The sequence below is a fragment of the Canis lupus genome, chromosome 10 (assembly GCF_003254725.2).
Source record: "Canis lupus dingo isolate Sandy chromosome 10, ASM325472v2, whole genome shotgun sequence".
In the NCBI taxonomy this organism is placed as follows: domain Eukaryota; kingdom Metazoa; phylum Chordata; class Mammalia; order Carnivora; family Canidae; genus Canis; species Canis lupus.
Window position 1 is genome coordinate 44941401 of NC_064252.1, and position 19608 is coordinate 44961008.

General features: G+C 47.7%; 1 protein-coding gene across 22 annotated transcripts in view; it reads right to left on the minus strand.

Moving 5' to 3' along the window:
* INPP4A (inositol polyphosphate-4-phosphatase type I A) overlaps positions 1-19608 on the minus strand; it is a 135087-nt gene that overhangs the window by 16087 nt on the left and 99392 nt on the right. For 15 of the 22 annotated variants that reach the window (XM_025464449.3, XM_049115841.1, XM_025464497.3 and 12 more), the window contains 9 exons: positions 17191-17374; positions 15488-15706; positions 14177-14432; positions 10478-10510; positions 6238-6410; positions 5113-5236; positions 3831-3957; positions 3387-3527; positions 1607-1704 (listed from right to left, as the gene is read on the minus strand). In XM_025464449.3, the coding sequence (XP_025320234.1) occupies positions 1607-1704; positions 3387-3527; positions 3831-3957; positions 5113-5236; positions 6238-6410; positions 10478-10510; positions 14177-14432; positions 15488-15706; positions 17191-17374 (1355 nt within the window). The remainder of the gene's footprint in view (positions 1-1606; positions 1705-3386; positions 3528-3830; positions 3958-5112; positions 5237-6237; positions 6411-10477; positions 10511-14176; positions 14433-15487; positions 15707-17190; positions 17375-19608) is intronic. The other 7 variants (XM_025464498.3, XM_025464487.3, XM_049115842.1 and 4 more) reach the window with 3 other exon arrangements.

A 19608-nucleotide genomic window follows, 5' to 3' on the forward strand; every position in this document is an offset into this window, starting at 1 on the left:
GGCTGCCTGCTTGTATTTCCGCCTGTCCACAGCGATCCCTGATGCGTAGTCCTGAGCTGCTCCTCCATCTCACAGCCAGTGTTTTCCTAGCTCCTTCCCCCATCGCCCATCTCACACCTCTGCTGATCTCTGGGGCAGAGTGGCCCATCAAGGCAGTGCCATTTCATCACTTACTTGCCCTGACTGCAGCCCTCGCCACACTGAATGCGCCTCAGAAGTCACCAGGGACCCCTCCCCTTCCCCCTCCTTGGCACCCAGGTAACACTGCTGCTCTTTTGCCTGCAAGGACTCTCTCCCACCCTTCTGCTGAATCTTTTCTTCACAAGCCACCTCCACACGGGGCCTTTCCCCAGAGGCTCTGTCCTCAGCCCCTTCCTCTTCACACAGTGACCTCAACCACTAGACAGCCCTGTTACCCCATGCTGTTGACCAAGGTGGTGACAGGTGTGCCCCACCTGGCCTCATCTGTGCCCCCTGTCCCATATCACAAGGCCATTGGCACCTGGACTGCTCTCCTTGCCCCCCAGCTCCGCCTATCAGCAGTCACCCGGTCATGTGGCCACAGCCAGTGTAGGCCCTTTGTCTCTCCACCATGTGCCCATGGCTCTCTCCAACTATCTAAGCACTAAGCCTCAGATCCAAGCCAACCTTTCTGTGCCACCAATACTAATGCCTACCTCGAAGCATTGTCGTGGGGAGTCAGTGCAGAAATGTGCACCTAGCACAGCACAATGCCTGGCACACAGTGACCCGGGAATGCGAATGAAGCCTTTTCCCATCTTCCTCCTTAGGAGTCCCGTTAGAGGATGCGGGGGTTACCCAGGGACCCAGTTGGCCTCCTTCACCTGGGGAGCCCCCTCATGGCTGGGGCAGTGCGAGCACAGAGAGGCAGAGTCCATTCCTAACCAGGCAGGGTTTGGTTTCATTTGTCACTAGGTCCTGTGGTGCTTTATCCAGGGCAAGTGCTCAGTAAATACGAAATCATGAGAGAATTCTCCATTTACAGATAGTGTGCAGAGCCCTGGGCTCCTGCCTGAGTCCAGAAGCCCAGAGAAGGCTGTTTGCAGAGTGATGGCTGCTGTCACTCCATCTGCCTCCAGGGACAGCCGCACACGGGCCTCCTTGCCTCCCACATCCAGCAGTAAGTATCTGCCTGGTATCTTACTCTACACGCCACAGAGGGAGGTGTGTGGAGAGCTCACACCAGTGCAGGGCTGAGTGGGGTCCTGCCCCTGTGACCCCCACCTGTCCTACCAGCAGGAGCACAATGCACATCACTGGCCTCAATGACACCAGTGGCTGGGCTGATGTATGAGAAAGCCCACATTATCTAGGTGACAAGAGAACCAACCAGAGAATAATCAGCACAGGCCACGCCTGAGGAAGCTTCTCCTGTGGGTGAGGATTCAAGCCAGGCAGAGTCTGAGTAGGTGACCAGGCTGCCAGGGAGAACAGGGAATCAGAGGAAGAACTGTGCCCATGGAGGCAGCATCTGGACGGTGGGTGAGCAGACAGCCTAAGCGGCAGGAAAGGCTCAAACACCCAAGGTGACACAGGATAGACAACAAGTGAAAAGGAAACCTACCGTGAGTGAGGAAATACTTACAATCCTCAGGCAATACTTCCTTAAACTGCTCAAAGTAGGAATTTAACCGCACCAAACTTTCCACGTTGATAACTTCTTGTAAAGATGTATCTCCAAACCTTCAGGAGTCATATGGGCACACCATTAGTTACTGACACTTTCTACTAGCATCAGCATCACTGCATTGAAGCTAATAATGTTGATCGTCTCAAGAGTTATTGTGCACATTTAAACTTTAAACACATTTAAACTCTTTCCTCCTCTCAAGCATCAGGCCATTTCTACTGTGTCTGTGACACGTATTTAAACATCAGCAGAAACCATGCATGTTTGTTACAGATGTGCCTAAAAGATAATCAGAACACTATCTGTCCCCTAGTAAGGCACGCACAGAAATGCCTCATGGCCACTCACTGGGAAGCCCTTGTCCTCCCATCCTGGAGGTGCTTAGGAGACAGGGACAGCAATGGGGCTCTGGCTGGGGAGTGAGGACACAGTCCTGTACTCGAAGCTGAAGTCACTCTGCCTGCTGCCACGCCTGACTAGCTGCTCCTCCTGCCCTGTGAGGCCCTAGCTCTTTTCTCTCCATGCAGCTTCATCCTGTGCACACCTCCCAGGTAGCCAGGACATGCCAGATATGTAAGGCAGAGGCAGAGAAAAGTCACCCTTGAGGAAGACACAAGGTGGTCATTAACACAGGCAGGCTCTGAAGTCTAAGGCCTGGATGCCCAGTGCAGCTCCACCACTGCCCTGCTGAGTGACCTCCATGCACATCAGCCTCTTCATGGACCCATGTCATCCTTTAGGACTCCCATCCACAGGACTCCATCCTGTGGGTCCATCACAGCTCATCCACTCTGATGCCGGCAATGGTTTTTCCTCTAGGAAAACCTCTAGGACTGCCCCCAAGACACAGCTGAGAAGAGAGTGTCCCAAAAGCAGATGAATGAGCAAAAGACCTGGTACTCACCAAGTCTTCCCCATCCCCACTGTCTCATCCTCTCCACCTGCTCCTCTGCTGACTGTGATATGGCCTTGCCTCAACACTTTCCAGAAACTGCTCTTGCAGTCAACAGGAATGGCAGCTGCCAGACACAGGGAACATTATTGTCCTCCCTGGGACACCTCCCTGCTGGCCTCTTGACGCTGCCTACTCTCCCTGGAGTGGGCTCCTCTAGCTCTGGTCATACCTTGAACACATGCACACACTTACTTGCACACACGGGTACATGTGACTACTCCTTGTTGCCTGGCAGGGGAACTTAGAGGGAGTTTACAAGACACAGGCCTTTGCAATCAAGGCAAGGCTCTCAGCCTCAAACACAGGCCTCTCTAACACCACCACTGGCCAACCTGGCCTGGGGCCTTAGCCTCGAGCTGCCACACGGTTTCTCCCTACCTGCTTTTGTTCAGGCTTATTGGCCTGAGATGTCAGGCCTTCCCTCCACCTCTTCATCTGACCAATTCCTACTTACTCTTTGAAACTCCATTCAGCCATCATCCCCTCCAGGAAGCCCTCCCAGACCTTCTCCCTGGGTCTCCTGTTAGGAGCCCCCTACTCCCTGCATTCATCTTCATCCTTGTGCCTACATCTCTCTCCTACCAGCCCAAGTCTCTTGAGGATACAGACCACATCTGGGTCATCTTTGTGTCCCCAGCACCACACATAGAGCTAGGTGTACGGCTGCACTTAAAGAATGCTGGCCAAAGGAAGGGAGTGATGACAAAGTCTCTTCAGTGCTCAGAACCTGAAGAGGGCTAAGGACATTTTCTATATGCGGTAAGTGACCACTGCACCCACCTCTCGGCCAGAGTCTGCTGCTCATTGATGCCCACATTGAAGAGGACGGGCTGCACCCGCAGCAGCATGCCGCTCTGGATCTCCCGGGGCAGGGCGTCAAACAGGGGGCCCGGCAGAGGGATCCGCACGTTAAACCCATCCCTGCAAAATAGTGAAGACAGGAAGAGGATGGGTAAGGGCTGTGACAGGGGAGAGGCAGGAGAGGAGGCGAGTGAGAAGAGGAAAACCAAGCTGGCCTCGATACAAGAGTAGGGACTGGCCGTCTGGCTCAGTGGTTTCCAAAGTGCTAGTCATGAACCTTTTAAAGGCCCGTGAAATTACTGTAGAAGATCAATGTTTTTAACTGAATGAAAGGCAATAAAACAAAAATGAAAAGCACGTCACATGTAATGAACATAAATTAAAACACAGTGCTAGTTTTGAGGATTAAAAAAATCTTTCTACCGATTTCCAGTGATGACGGGCAGCATGTCAGTCGATGCATTAGAAGCGGCCTGAGTGACTTTGAAGGTCACGTTCCTCAGGTCCATGATCCCAAGGCTCATGTCCTCCAGCATGGCCAGCTCCTCACCTGGATGCAAGAGAGGGACGGAAGGCTGTCAGGTAGAAGGGACCTGCCACTCTTTCTGTGGGCTCAGAACAGCCACAGATTTGGGCACAGACGGGAGGTGACAGGATCAGGCATAGCTGTGAGGAGAGAGGGTTTCTCTGAGCCTCTTCACCAGTGGACTCACTCCTCTGTGGGTAAGGCTGCTACTAAAACCCTGCAGCCACATCCAGCAATGCTGCTGGTGGAGAGATATGCCAGTCTCCAGCCCCCTCCTGGTGACAGACAGCGTGGGGAGGGAACCGGGCTGCACGGACCTCGGAAGGCAGAGCTGGCACTTCAGAGATGGACAAGGATAGCCAAATAGCACACTGTAGCCAGATCATTCCACTCCACAGGGCTTGGTATTTATTGGATGTCTTATAACTCCAAAGACTGACAAATGCTACTTAAAAAATTCCCTAGTTTTACTCTCTTAGAAGAAATAAACAGAAAATGAAAGAAGAGAGTCTTTTTCAAGAGCACTCGGGAAATATCTTTGAGATTTTAAAATATTCCTACTATTTGAACCAGAAATATTCCAATAATGTAGTGGCTGCAGAAATGGGCACACAGGTGCATACACACTTGTGTGCAGAGATGTATGGCAGCACTGTTTTCTTTTTCTTTTTTTTTTTTTAATTTTTATTTATTTATGATAGTCACAGAGAGAGAGAGAGGCAGAGACACAGGCAGAGGGAGAAGCAGGCTCCATGCACCGGGAGCCCGACGTGGGATTCGATCCCGGGTCTCCAGGATCGCGCCCTGGGCCAAAGGCAGGCGCTAAACCGCTGCGCCACCCAGGGATCCCGGCAGCACTGTTTTCATAGGAGTAATTCAGAAATGGTCCAAATGACCTACAGGAAATTACTGCTAAATGATTATCAACCATCCTCAAATTAGAAAGATCTTTGATTGTAAAAACCAACAACAAAACAAATGAAGGGGTGAATGTGTAACTATACAGGACTTTCATTTGGTCCTTACACATTTTGATGATATCTGGATTTATTTTAATCAGCATGTACTGTGTGCGTAGTCAGAAAAATGTCTAGGAAGAAAGAATGGGAATTACATATGTCCGCACTGCTTATGAACCCCAGGATCTCAAAAGTGTAGGGGGTGCCCCTGGAGTCTCACCGTAAGTGCTCAGCAGGCTCTCAAACTGGGCCAGCAGCCCGATGGTGTATAGCTGCCGTAGGAAGCCGTCGTCATGCAGGCAGTTCCTCAGCTTGATGATGAAGCCACAGATGAGAGCAGTCAGCTGTCGGGGAGACACAAGGTGAACAGGTGTGGGGGGCAGACATTTCCTAAGTGGCTCCCAGCCCATACCGTGCCCCTGGCCCCGAGTTTCTCTGCTTCCACTGGTTGGGCTGCAGCAGCACCTCTTCCCCTCCTCTATCTGGTGTGTGTGGGGTGTTTGGCTCTGAGGCCATGCAGGCTACAGGCCACGGGGAGGCCGCATGACATTCTAGGCTTGCCACTCCTATTGCTCCCAAAGGCTGGTTTGGTTTTAGCTCAGCTTCTAACCCAAACTGCCTGGGCTTACTCGTGGGCTAGAACCCCCTAGAAGCCCAGAATTAAATCCCAACAGTGAAAATGGCCTATCTACTCACAGATCCATACCAGCTCTGGCTGGAAACTGAAACAATCACAACAAAGAACAGAAATGAGAGAGAACATAGTCACCCTGTAAGCTACCTCAGTGGGATATCTCCTGTGGGGATGGGCCGGCACAACCTCAGAGAACCAGCTTGACCCTCTGTCACTGTGTACTTCGCTAATGTGATACCTGCCATCTACCGAACTTGTGACATTCATTTGAGCTCTTCCCTTCTCCAAAACCATTATAACAGTTGTGCATGAGCAGCAGAACTAAGGCACCTGCTGTTTTATAAACAAGAAAACAGACTACAGCATTGGTATCTCCCTCACTAAACTTCTTTGTAAGAAGAAAGACAGAAGAGGCCTGTGCGGTCTGGAAGCCAGCACGCCTTGGGTGGGAGCAGTGCCCATGCCTATGCCCACCACTTCCTCAGGGAGAAGCAAGCATGGACTCAGACCCTCTCCTAAATACTTATCAAGTAGGATTCCTCCCTTAGGGTAGAAATCTAGACCTCTCTATTAAATAAATTTAAGAGCCAAAGACAGGAGAAAGTGTTGCCATCCTTGTTTTTTTCAGTGTGAAGTGAGAGATTTTTTAAGGCTGTGTTTTCTAGGGGCAGAAGGGCCTGTGGGTTCCCGTACACCACTCCCATGGCTTACGGTTTGACAGAAGACCACATCGCGGCGGTACTGCAGGCTCAGGTACGTGGCTATGGTGGGAGCACTGTCCTGCATGAGCAGGAAGACCATTGCCTTCTTGGCCTTGTCACTCATCATGGCCACGCAGTCCGTGAGTGTGGTCAGCAAGGGGTAAAGGGCCTCGCTCCATTCGCCTGGTCATGAGGAAAGAGTCATTTGAGGAGGAAGATTTTAAGAGACAGGTTCTAGATGTTTAGTAAGTTATGTGGCCCTACAGCCCTGTTGTCTCCCCCTCCCTACCCCTTCTGCATCTCATAACTGCGTGGCACCAAGTTCTGCCTGTAACCACCCCAGTCTTCAACCTTCTAGCCTGAAGCTTTTCCAGTAAATAACCAGCAGACCTACCGGGGGCCATTGATGTAGGTCTGGTCTCCCTTACCTACTGGGGACTGTACACTTAAATGCTCAAGATTATTCCTTTTGAGGAAAATGACAAAGAAGCTTCTGCGAGTCACCTGCAAATCACCACTGTTCCACCATCCAGGGAGAGAAGGGCCCTCAGAAAAGTGACCTGTTATCTTGCTTCTCCTGACCCAGTGATTAAGGCAGAGGCCCCCATCTTTCTAGAGCAAAGGACACCTCCATCCTTGTGCAGCTGTGTGCGGCTGTTACAGTCTCACTTCCCATGTCTGGAGGAAAGAGTGTTCCAGACGGCTTCCCAGGTTTTCCATTCTCAGAATATCCCTTGCTTCTGCCCACATTTTCTTCCCCACCCCCAAGACCGTCCTGCCTGGTACCCTCTATTTCTGGGTTTTTTTTTTTTTTTTAGAAATACTAGGAAATTGTGACCCTGTACCAAAACAATTTTTAAAAAATAGAACTCAGGGTAGAAAAACAGAGTTAAAGGTATTTTGGGCCTTGGCTCTTTTTTTGCTTTCCTATTTTGAAGGCATTTAAAAGAGAAAAGACATGCCCTCATCAGTTCTATTTATAACAGATCACTAAGCCCAGAAATAGGCATTTAACCATCAACACTGGGTGAGCCTAACCACAGCAAATGTGGCACAGGTGGGGAGTGGAGCCAGGACAGCACACGCTCCCTTAGGATGAGGTGCGGGTCACAGAACACCCACCAACATCATCGCACTGGGGAGAGGCCACAGGGCTGCACAAGCAATGCAGCTGCCAGAGGGTAAGCTCTGCCTTAAACAGAATCTAAAAAGCCAGAGAGGAGGGAGAGTAGCTCCACTCCTCTCAAAATATATGAGTAGCACTTTGTTGAAAAACAAATTTAGAGAATTGCCTGAAACTTGCAAAAGGACTTCCCTATACTCAATGTTTGGTTAATGTAGATTTTCAAGTATACATAGCCATTCAAAATTTAGAAATGAGCTAACTGTATATAGGCACACTGCATATAGACAAGGATTTGTGTCTGTATTGCAAAAAAAAAAAAAAAAAAAAAACAAAAAAAACAGTAGGCTTAGATTTAGAAAGTCTACAGCAGAAAAGGTCTTAGCAAAGAACTCATAGTGACAGAGAACACTGGACCGAAAAGTGGACAATGTGAGTCTTGGGTCTGGGCTGCTGCTAAGTAGTGGTGGCCACGGACAAGTCTTTTGAATCCTCGGCTACATGGGTTCTTTCTGATAAAACAGAAGAGCTCTGCTAGTTAACATCTAAGTCCCTTCCTCTAAAAAATCTCAGAGGCCATGTTTTTGTTTTTTAAAGAACTCTGTTGCACACATGTAAATTTTATTCAGCGGCAACTATTTAAAAAGATCGATGGCAGCTTAGTTTTAATAGCCAAATAATTGGGGATGCATTGACTAAGTTAGTCATTAGCTAAGAAATAAATGCTTGTAGAACAAGTATTGCCAATTTTACTTTGCTTTCCCACTTAACATGCATGTACATATGCAATTAATATGCAAATTATCATTTTAATCTGAAAATTATCAGAAAGTACAAGCAGTCTTAGCTAACTAAGCCAATCTCCATGCAATACCTGTTGACTTTACCTACTTCTCTCTCTCAAAAAAAAAAAAAAAAAAAAAAAAAAAATTCCATTTAAGAGGCTCCTGGATGGCCTACTTGGTTAAGTGTCTGCCTTCAGCTCAAGATCTCAGGGTCCTAGGATCCAGCTCCCTGCTCAGTGGGAAGCCTGCTTCTCCCTCTCCCTCTCCCCCTCCCCCCTGCTTGTGCTCTCTTGCTCTCTTTCTTAAATAAATAAAAATCTTAAAAAAAAATCCATTTAAGTATGATTTAGTTTTGTTCCATTAGGGGAAAAAAAAAACAATCCTGAATAACAAATAGAAATAAAGGAAGAATGGTTAAAAAACACCGGGAGCTTGTCCTGGAGAAGAGATCTGGGTCTTGGTAGGAGATGTGTCTGCCATCTATCTGGAAAAGGCCTCAGACACGTCTGGATGGTTCCAGAGTACAATAAGAGTGCCAACCATCATGTATGTAAAAACTGTTAGTGCTTTATCTTTCAACTGTTTTCTCATTTAATCCACAGAGGAAGAATCATTAATACAGGTAAGGAAACAGGCTCAGGGAGGTTAAGTGTCTTCCCAGACACATTAAAAAAAAAACTAGCATTTGTATGTGTCTAACTCTAAAACTCTATGTAATTTCTATTGTGTCAGGCTGTTTCTGCCAAGGAGAGAAAAGGGATTGGGGGCTGGAAATATATTCAGGGAGAATACGAAGAAAAACTATAATTAGAAACTTCTAGACAAAATGAATTTCAGGGACAAAAATGAGATTTCTGCCAGGACCCAGCTAAGTAAAGATATCAGGAAGTTAGATATGGTAACGGGGTCATATTCTTCTCCCTTTGTCAACAAAATCTTGCTATTAAAAAAAAAATCAGCTCAACTAATCAGCTCAATGTCCTTAGTGATGTAGCTGATTCACTTTAGGGGGCAAGCTCCTCATCTAGTTATTAATCTGTTAATGCTCACTGACTGGTGGCCAATCCATTGACCATGCTACTTTGGGTAACTTTGAAGAGCTTTTTCAAATCCATACTCTGTTTTGCATTTTCCTCCTCATTAACAGGAGAAGGAGAGAGAGAGGGTAAGAGGAAGAATAAGAAAGAGTGAGAGAAAAAAATGCATGTGGGTTTTAACTGAGATTAAAATATAGCTCTCCAGGAAAAGCCAAAGGAACTCTTGGCAGGGGGCCATTTTAGTCCATTGACATTAACTGTGGACAAGGCACCAGTGCTTCTAGAAATGACACAGCTGATATAAAATTCATGGTGCTATATGAGCTGAGAGGGTTTACTAAAACTGACAGGGAGAGTTTGGTTAATCCCCAAATCACCAGTTTGCTGTGCTCTAGATATAAAACAGGTGTCCTGCTACCTCCCATGTATATCCAGTCAGAAATAGGCAATCATCAGACTGATTGGGTAGCTGGTTTGGGGGTATAAGCAAAAGCATATTATTTGGGGGTCTCATGCTCACTCTGGGGAACCCATGAGTCATAACCAGGAAATTCAACATGAACTAGAGCAGGGGTCGGCACCCTTTTTCTGTAAAAGGTTAGACAGTAAATATTTTAGGCTTAGAGGATGATGGAATCCGTCACACCTACTTGACTCTGGTATTGCCCCCACGGAAGCAGTCATAGACAATATGTAAATGAGTAGATGTGATTTCCAATTAAATGTTATTTACAAGAACAGGTGGTGAACAGGATTTGGTTCAGAGTTGTAGTCTGCCGACCCCTGAACTAGAGCTGTAAACATTGACTTCTACATGCAAAGGCAGCAAAAAGATTCCATTTTTAGCACTATTTGCAACTGAGCCTGTTAGCAATACCTAGTAAGAACTCTAAGCTGCATCCAGACTCAGAAGAGAGGATGTTGTGTGATTATGAGTGCTGCAATATTCGGGTGGCTACACCACCTCCAAGTAGTGCTCACAAGTTCAGGTGAAATCACAGGAAGTATTGTTTACAAACATGTACTGCTCTGAGTCAGGAAGTCCAGCGCGCCCACAGACATGAATCAGCTGAAAAGGTTTTGTGATGGGAAAGTAAAAAAAGTAGTAGGCTGCTTTGGGCCACAGTCCCCAACCCAACTGGTTCCTCACCAAACCTAAGAAAAGTAGCTACCTGCCTTAAATAAAGAAACTCCTAAAATCTTTTCCTAACTCTGGAAGCATAGGCAATCTTGGAGAATTTAGCTACAGACACTACCTGAGGATTAAAAAGATATCTGCAGAAGCCTTGAACGGAAACCACGTACCTGGGCTGGACCCGTCAGGAGGGGGGCTGCAATCTGCACAGAAATGGAGGGTGACACGGATGATTAAGGAGCAGCACAAAGTTCAAACATGAACAACTCAACGCTTACAGCAACTGCATCAGCAGCCGCCCGTAAGGTGGCTCAACTGAACAGAGAAGAGGTCAGAGGTCTGCCTGCCTCTTCCCTGAGAGGTCCCATGCAGGTACTCAGCTGCTCTGAGGCAGCCAAGCCCTCCTCGTGGTAAACACTGACCCACTCACTGATTCATTCGTTCATGTTGCTAAGACTTCAACAGAATGCTCTTCCAGTAAGCAAAGTAACAGATTACAATGTGATAAAGTGCCTGCATCGATCACATTGTATATGGTGGAGCCCATGTTGTTGACTCACAACATCTGGAAGCACACTTGTAATGAGAGAGACTGACCAGCAAATCAATCATCCCCAATTCAGAGCTCACTGCTCTGACTCATGAGTGGAACCCGGGCTGCAGACTGAATGCTGAGACCCAAAGGTTAGGATCCAGTGATGAAACCAATATACCAACCAACATCTATGCCAATCTTTCAAATTTAAATCAAATTTAAAGCTTTTATGATTTGGGGGAAGTTTAGAATTACAATGTCCCTCCAGGTCACTCAAAGAATGCCAATTTTAGTCCAATATCACCTACAATGTCTCATTTCAGCAAGTGAAGTACTCATTTCAACTTTGTATTTCCCTTAAAAACTCTAAAATTCCTTGGTTAACTGGGCATGCCACCTGGAAGAAAACAAGTCTGAAAAGGGGTCATTTTATGTCTTCAGGGTACTGAAATCGGTGGTTTCAGAGCCCCCAAAATAGCTGGAACCAGCTGTGTAGAGATGCTTACAACCTGGATTGTCCAGAGATGGGGGTGGCAAGGGATCCTTCCTCTCTAATCACCTTTAGCAGTGACTTCTTCAACTGGCAAAGGGGATAGAACACAGCAAAAGTAAAGGCCCTTGAGAGCTGAAGACTTCAGCCTCTTCATAAGAACCCAAATATCCTGAGACCATCTACCTAACAAAGAGAGAAACCCACAGTGGTGTGCAGTGATGCAGAGCAGTGATCCTTAGACCTCTGTTCAGCTAATCAGTTACCCCAGGTCAAAAAAAAAAAAAAAAAAAAAAACAGATTTCTGTGCCTCCCCATTACCCTTCCTCCAAAATTCTGAGTCTGAGTGAAGAGGAAGGTCGAGGAACCTGCTTTCATGATCTTCTTTGGTGATTCCAAATAGCTGGGTTGTGACCATTCCGGAAAAGGCATTAAGAGTTAAACTCAGCTGGGTAAATTCAGTCTTTCGATCAAAGCAGGGAGTATGTGTGTGTTGGGGGAGGTGTCTGTCTCCTTTGATAGTTCTGGACCAGTGGCTTGCATCTTGTCTTAGGCCATGGAGTCCCCTGAGATTTGATGACCACTATATACTTCCTTGTCTTAGCACATAATCACAGGGGCATATGAACCTAGGGTACAACCCACAGGCTGCAGGTTAAAGCAACCTGGTCTGGGGTTTGAATGGCTCTTCAGCAATGAGGAGAGAGGATGGGAGTGCATGCATGGCAGGTCACGGAAGCCACCAGATGGGGTGGCTGCGGGTGGTGATGCAGAGGGTTATGGGGCACTTGTGCGGAAAGCAGGAGAAGGAAGGACAGGCTCATGGAGTCTCTGTGGTTCCAGCTGGCAGGGACCTGTCAGTGATTCCTACAGTGATGCATGCCTGCCAGGCAAGACTCTGATGAGTTCTGTGGGAGAGCAAGCTAGAAGGGACGGTGACTCCTTAGCAAAAGATGAAAACCAAAACCTAGGACAATATACATAGCTAGAATGAAAAGTCATGATGCTTTTCAAAGAGGCACAGAGTTCTTCATATATAATAAGCTGGTGTGAACACAACCTGCTCACTAGGTCAAAACAACTGGCCCAGGAAATTGGAATGGTATAAAAAAATCACGACGGAGTTGAGCTCTGGCCTCTCAGGGTAGGGCACACTGGGTAAAACAAACAGCTCGCAGTCTTGTTCTTTCTGATCCTCCTGGTCATGTCCAGCTCTCAACAGCTACCTAGCTATGCTCAAGATTTTTAAATTAAGGATCATCGCAGTTAATTTAGTGGCATACGGTTTCACACATTTCTTTGAGTACTGATCAGCCAAGTTAGACTCTCTCAAATGTATGCTTCATATTCCCATAATCACAACTGAGCTGATTTGCATGGCAAACGCAAGTCATACCCTAAATACCATAAATAAATGCTCATTTAAATAACTTGAAAACTGCATTTAAATTTGTCTACATTTGACCAATATGGGATGTGCCTAGAAGGAAAGTGACATTTAAGCTATGGATATTACAGAATATCTGATTAATAAATTCTCTTGGCATTAAAAAACTCCAATAAATCACTCTTTTAATTCTGCAGAAAAAAAAATAAAATTACAAGCAAGACAATACTGAAGAGAAATGAGCAATGAGCTTTCAGATTTTTTTTTAAAAAAAAAAACACAATTTACATAAAAAAATGAGAAGACAAACAGGACAAAACAGCTCCACGAAACCAATCACAGGTTTGGGGAACTGAAACTATAGTCCTTCACAGATGGAAGGGTGGAGGACATGAACACTGCTGAATCAGAGGCTCAAGTGAAATTGTGCCCTGGGAACAGACTGCAGGAAGATTGAAAGGGTGAAGGGCAGGTTACAAATGAAGGATTTATCAAGAGGCTCTGATAAAGGAGCACGATTCTGCTTTGAATAAAAATTGTCCAATTCAGAAATGAAAGGTACTTGCTGTCTGAAGGGCTAACTTTGGCATACCTGGTCCTTATGAACTACAGCTTACCACACCCAAAGGAGAGCAGAAGCTAGGTCTACAGCCAGCCCTCAGCTGCCTGGCCCATGACCGCCCGCAGCTCTTACAGAAGGTGGAAGGCGGCCCTGAGTGGCAGGGACCAAGGATGTGCTGGTTGAGAAAGCACGCGTGCCCGACTTTAGGGATATATGCAGGACAGGGTAATCTGGTTGTGCTCTGTGCCTCCGCAGGCAGAAGACTGTTTCTGAAGCCTGTTGCTTCAGGCCAATGTCGGCATCTACTGAGAACCCTGCTTGGAGGTGCTGCTGAACAGAGGAACCTAACTTAGCCCCATGAGGGGGTCCTACCACCTGACTGAGTCACCAACAAGTCCCACGGCAACATCTCCTGCTGGAGAACAGCACACCAGCTGATGCCAAGCGGCCTTAAGGCAAGTGTGCTGAGCCTGCTAGCACTCTCCCCCAGCTGTGTCCCTACGTGAGTCAGCTTTTCCTTGATTCTACCGATCCCTGAGGCAATAAACAATCTCCTGAGAAAAGCATCTGCGCTTCGGCCTCCTTCAGGTGCTCAGGCTGGTTTACCAACCAGAAGAGCCCAGGAGCCCCATCCTCACTGATGTGAGAACCAAGACAGCCTCCAGATTCTGCCTTTGCCAGACATGCTGATTCACACACGGGCTCCATGGGCACGGACCACAGGCGCTTCTGCCCTCACCGCCCACTGCTCCGAGCTCCGCGCCATGTGGCTCTGCCTGACAGCCCTCCCTGCAGTCTGTGTGGCGGGAAGAGGTCATGGAGTCAGACACGGACAGACACACAGACGCAGCGTGAGGTGGAGGCAGATGAATGGGAAGCGTGGATGCATACGCACGTGTGGTCAGGTGAGGATGGCATGCAGCAGAGCAGATGGTGGAGGGGCATGGTGAGGAAGGGACATCGCAGAAGGGGTCTTCCGGTTTGATCCAGTAGGCGTGGCTGTCCCGGTTACCTTTCTTGCTGGTACAGCTGCCTGTGCACGGGAAGACATCCTCACAGCCTTCGCCGTGTAGGCGCTCCTTCTGCAGCAGCTTGTCCACCCGCTGAATGATGCACTCCAGGCTCTTGTCTACATTCAGCCACACTTTTTCCTTCCAAACCAAAAAGGCCCATTTGGGTCAGCTCTCCCAGTGAGGGGAAAAACAGAACAGAACACAACCCCTTCCCTCCTGCCCCCACCACTGTTTTCCCTACCCTGGGCCACTGTGATCATTAAAATGCCACATATTTAGAAATATCAAAGTTCAGAATTCCCCATCACAGTTGTATTTGCTTTTCAAAACACAAATCAATCTACTGTGGTCATTGTTTTTAAAGTTGGAGATGTGTTTGCTAGTAACTGTCATGGAGACTGGACAAGACTTCCCAGTGCCTTCCAGAGCTGGCAGCAGGGCCACAGGGCCCAGTGAGCCAGCTGCCCCCTCCCCCTCTTCTGTGGACCTCCTACAACCACTCAACACAGAGGGGGCTAAGGGAAGATAATGGAAGCAGATGGGGAGTGAGGAGTGGGGAGGTGGGAAGCAGGGCTGGAAGTGGTTTGCAGAAACCCACACAGAATACAGGACACCAGGGCAGGCCTGGAGGAGCACTCTGCTGCTAAAAATTCAGTGCTTCACAGAAAAACGCCTCCAAGTGGTAGTCCCCCAAAATGACAAAAACGAGTTGTGTGAGGTGTCACTCCCTCAGGAGAGACAGATGCAGCTCTCAGGGCCACCTCGTGAGGAAGCAGAATGCAAGGCATACAATGTCAGGTAGCATCTCCAAATTCCTCCCCCACCCCCCAAATACACATGGCCCCAGAAGGGCTAACTGGGTTCAGAGCTTTGAGGAAGCAGGGGGCCTCACTGGTCTTTAGCAGACAGGCCTCCAGCAGGGTAAAGGCTCCACGGAGAACATCACCCCCTCTACAACCAGGTCTGACACAGCCTGGCCTGCAGCAGCCCTGCCCCTCTGATGGACACAAAGTGTGAAAATGCCACTTCCCTCCCTAAATCAGGTGGCCCCAGAGCCATCCGGGAAGGAGGCTTAGAGCTTGTCTACCAACCAGCCGGCCTGTTAGGGTATCTCTAGGGGGAGGGGCTGGCAAGAGGCTTAGAATTTTTCAATGCAAGCACAGCAGAATGAGGGCCATGGGCAGCAGACTCACCCACTCCTCCTCATGCCAGTCCACCTGCAGAGAAGACCGGCTGTTCCTCCCCGTCCACCTAGCCATGAGGGTGTCCTGGTCATTCCTAAGCATCACCTGCTCCTCCTCACTCGATGTGGGGGAGGCCTTGGAAGCAATGTAGTCAGGCCGCGCCGCGTTCAGCCCATGGATGGAGTTGGCCAGCAGCTTGCAGTCGCACACGGTGACCAGCTGCCGGGTCTGCAGTACACAAAGCCAAAGCCGCTGAGCCCTCAGCAGAGGGGCTGCAAGGCCAGTTATCTCTAAGAGCTCAGGAACTGTCCCAAGACCCAGCTGCACACCCTTCTCCATAGTGCAAGAGTCCTTGGCACGGCTGAGGCTCCCACAAAAGGACTAGAGAACACAGGGAGAATGAGGGAGGTCGAGAAATCTCTGACATTCCTCGATCCTGCCTGCCTCTGAGCCTGACATGACTCAAGGAAGGGCCTGAAGAGAGTCCAGTATCCTTGCCTTCACTGACTTCCTGGACTGTTTTCTCTAGTTCCAGGGGACAGGCAGAAATTTGATTTGATCACTTATGTCTTATCTTTTTGATCTCATACTTGAAGCCCTGGACTCTGGGGTAGTGGGACTCTCAGCACAGCACTAGAGTTCTGGGAAATTCTGTATGCAGCAGGAGTTTTGTGGCTTATAATTTTCCTTCTCATAACATTATCTTTCCTTTCCAAGTAGATCTAATTCCTAGCTCTCAGTTTTTTTGCTGAGTGAACACATGTGAAGGATATAACACATTATGATCAGGAACGACACCTCACCCTAGCAAAGTGGGTGTGAGTGGGGAAGTGTGATCAGAATTTCCATACATGTGTGTATGCATATGCATGCATATGTGTGTGTGCGGGCGTGTGTGTGTGTGTGTGTGTGTGTGTTGAGAGACTGAGTGATTTGAAAAAGCATCATCCATCAAAATGATCTGGTATATCTAATTCCCTCCCCAGTATGGACTAATATTTATATATATTTTTTTAATATTTGTTTATTTGAGAAAGAGAGAGTGTATGTGCGTGCACACATGCACGTGGGGCAAAGAGCAGAGGGAGAGGGAGAGAAACTGCAAGCAGACTCCCTGCTGAGTGCAGAGTCGGACATTGGGTTTGATCCCAGAACCTTGAGATCATGACCTGAGCCAAAATCAAGTTAGATGCTTAATCAACTGAGCCACCCAGGTGGCCCTATATATATTTTTAATCAGGATCAAATTATAGCTAACTAGAAAATGGTTTATTAATTTTATGTAAGCCAATGAAGTTACATTTCCCTTACGGTATGTCTGTATAATAACTCAGTTTTTTTTTTTTCAAATTCCAATCAATAAAAATTGGCAAAAAATGCTGAGTAAGCAGTTGCTAAGAAAGCTGTGGAACTATCCCAGCCTCCACAATAGACCCTGTGGGCTTGAGGGGAGACACATCTGAATGAAGCAGCGGCTGAAATCACATGCCCTGGGTGCTGTCCTGGGCCTGCCCCCATTCAGCTCTGTGACCACAGGCAAATCATCAAACCTCCCTGGGCCTTTGGGGGAACTAAAATTTAAGCTAGATCTTCAAGGTCATGCCAATGTCACCTCTTGTAGGATAGCTCGAAGCACACACATGGGGTGTCCAAGGGTTTCCAGAAACCCAAGGGAGCCCCCATCCCACATGTAGCAGGGTAGTGCCTCCTACCTTGTCTGCCAGAATGGCGAGGGTTCTTTCGAGGCCAGTGGCAGACCTGTCCTTGGCCGCCCTCGAGAGCCGCTCTGCATAGTAACTCACTTGGGTTTTCAGGGTATTGATCTGGGCAATGATCTCCTTTGCTCTGATGATGTCCTGTGGTATGTAGATTATGGACTGGCAGCTGGATGGTGTACTAAAAAGGATAAGAACAGATTCTAAGGAGTTTTCTCAAATCTATGAGGATGGTAGCAGCCTCCCAACCCCAGCCCACAACCAACACCAAGTAAAGCATTCTGATACTCAGAGATGTTCTTCTAGGTTAGTTCAGCTGTTGATGGGTAAAAGCAAATCTCAAGAGATTCTTTCTATGATTCTCTCTGTCTTCTATATGGTAGAAGGGTTGAAATATTAAAACACAATGAAGTTTTTGTCTCTCTTTTTGTCTGTATTCTTATGCAAATGTGTATGCAGATATTGAATCCAATAATTACCCAAATGCTCATAACCTTTTACCTAAGAACCTCACCTGTCACCTTATCAGCAGTACTGAGGTGAAGGCATAGAGTCTGCTGATCTCAGAAGGGGTCAGTTTACCACAGTGAAGGGAAACTGCTGTGGGTACCAGACTTTCCACAAGAAATCTCTTTCTCCATTTGGCCAATCTTCAAATTTTCTGTGCACACACCCATAATTCTCCCTCACACCTCTGACCCTGAAAACCAGACTTCCTCCTCCAGCGCTTCTCTACTTTGAAAAATAGTATTTCAGCAGATGACAAGGAGGTAAAGAACATGCTAAGCCAGAGGCCAGGCCTGGACACTTCAACAGCTTTGAAAACCTGGTTCTTCCTCCTTCCTTCATCACCAAACAGTATGGGATCTTAGGATTAATGTCAAAGCTATAGCCCAGTCCCTGCAAGGCACAAGTGCCAGCCTTGGGAGAAATGGCTCCATGTCCCAGCTGTGTGGGGCCTGGAGAACATGTCTGGCCATTCTAGATGGACATGATAAACCCAAGTCTCTCAGCTAGGATCCTAAATCAATGTAATTGGATAAATTTATTTTTCAGACTATATGAGGAAGCCAACAAAAGCAGAGAGTAGTATGAGGCACCAGTGAGGATGTCTCCTGGAATCTGAAGTTGTGAGCTCTAGCTAGAATGGGATTCTCATCCTTCACTGGTCCTCATCCTTCTCAGCCCTCACTGGTCCCCTCAAAGAGCTAGCTTCCCTTTGGGTTTTGGGTAGGAGGGAGAAGGTGGAGGAGCACAACCTCCATGGCTTCCCTTGGATATAAGGACTTGAGACCCTCCCCTGCTGGGCTCTCGACCCTGAAGACAGGTCCCCAAGAAACCTCCCTTGACAGACTATGGTGTAAACATGCAAAACCCAAAAACCAAAGCACCCCAGAAAGAAACAACACCCCAAGCCCACACACCACGATAAAACACAATGGATTTGCCAGAAGCCCATGCAGCAGATCGCAACCAAGCCTGCGTGATCTGAGAAGTAATTTCACAGCACAATGTGCACACAACTACTTTCCAATCTGCAATCACTCTTGCAAATGAATAGCTGCCACTTGACAATTGAGTCATAAAAATACAATCTCAAATAGGATTTTTAAAAATCTGTTCTTCCCTGGCCCCAATACTTCGAGCACATGTGTAATGTGTGCTTCATGCAGATATACATGTGTGTATGGTAGATGGTTGTGTACACTTCAAGCAGTACATACTGTCCCCCAACCCAGAAGGAAAGCACCACCCCCTACTCACCTTGTGTTCTTAAGGTCAGTTCTAATAAAAATAATCTGGGACTTACGCATAGGAAGCATATGGCCCAGTTGTGGAAGAGTAAATTTCAAAGAGCTGTTGTTAGGGATGATGGTATATATACAAGCACATGTGCTCAACTATGTCATCCTAAACATGGGAAAAGCCCAGGAGGTCTCAGTCTGGGTAGAAGGTTCCCTCCTCAGCACATCCAGCTATGCCTTGCAGATCTCTGCCATCTTAGGCAGGGCCCAGCCATGGACGCCAAGCCTCACCAGTTCTGAGATGGCAGCAGTTCTCATGGGCTGCAAGTGCTCCTGGCCTGTCACCAAGCGAAGCGCCACTGTAGAGTACTAGCTGTGCCTGAGTAAGCACGCTAAGCATGATGGGGGAGAGCCTGGGGCAGTAGTGGAGACCCCAGGCAGTAGACACAGTGGGTTTTGGCTGCCATCTTTGGTAGGAAAAGTCACTTGGTTATTTTAATTCTTGGTTTGCCCTCGGAGCGGGGAATAACTGGCCCAAGTCACACTGTTTGGAATATCCACCTAAATTATCATTAAAATGGATGCTGGCTTCATTCCCCTAAGAGGTGATGGTAAAGTGAAAATCAAAGCCCTAAGACTGTCATAAAAGAAGCCAGAAAGGGATTCCCAA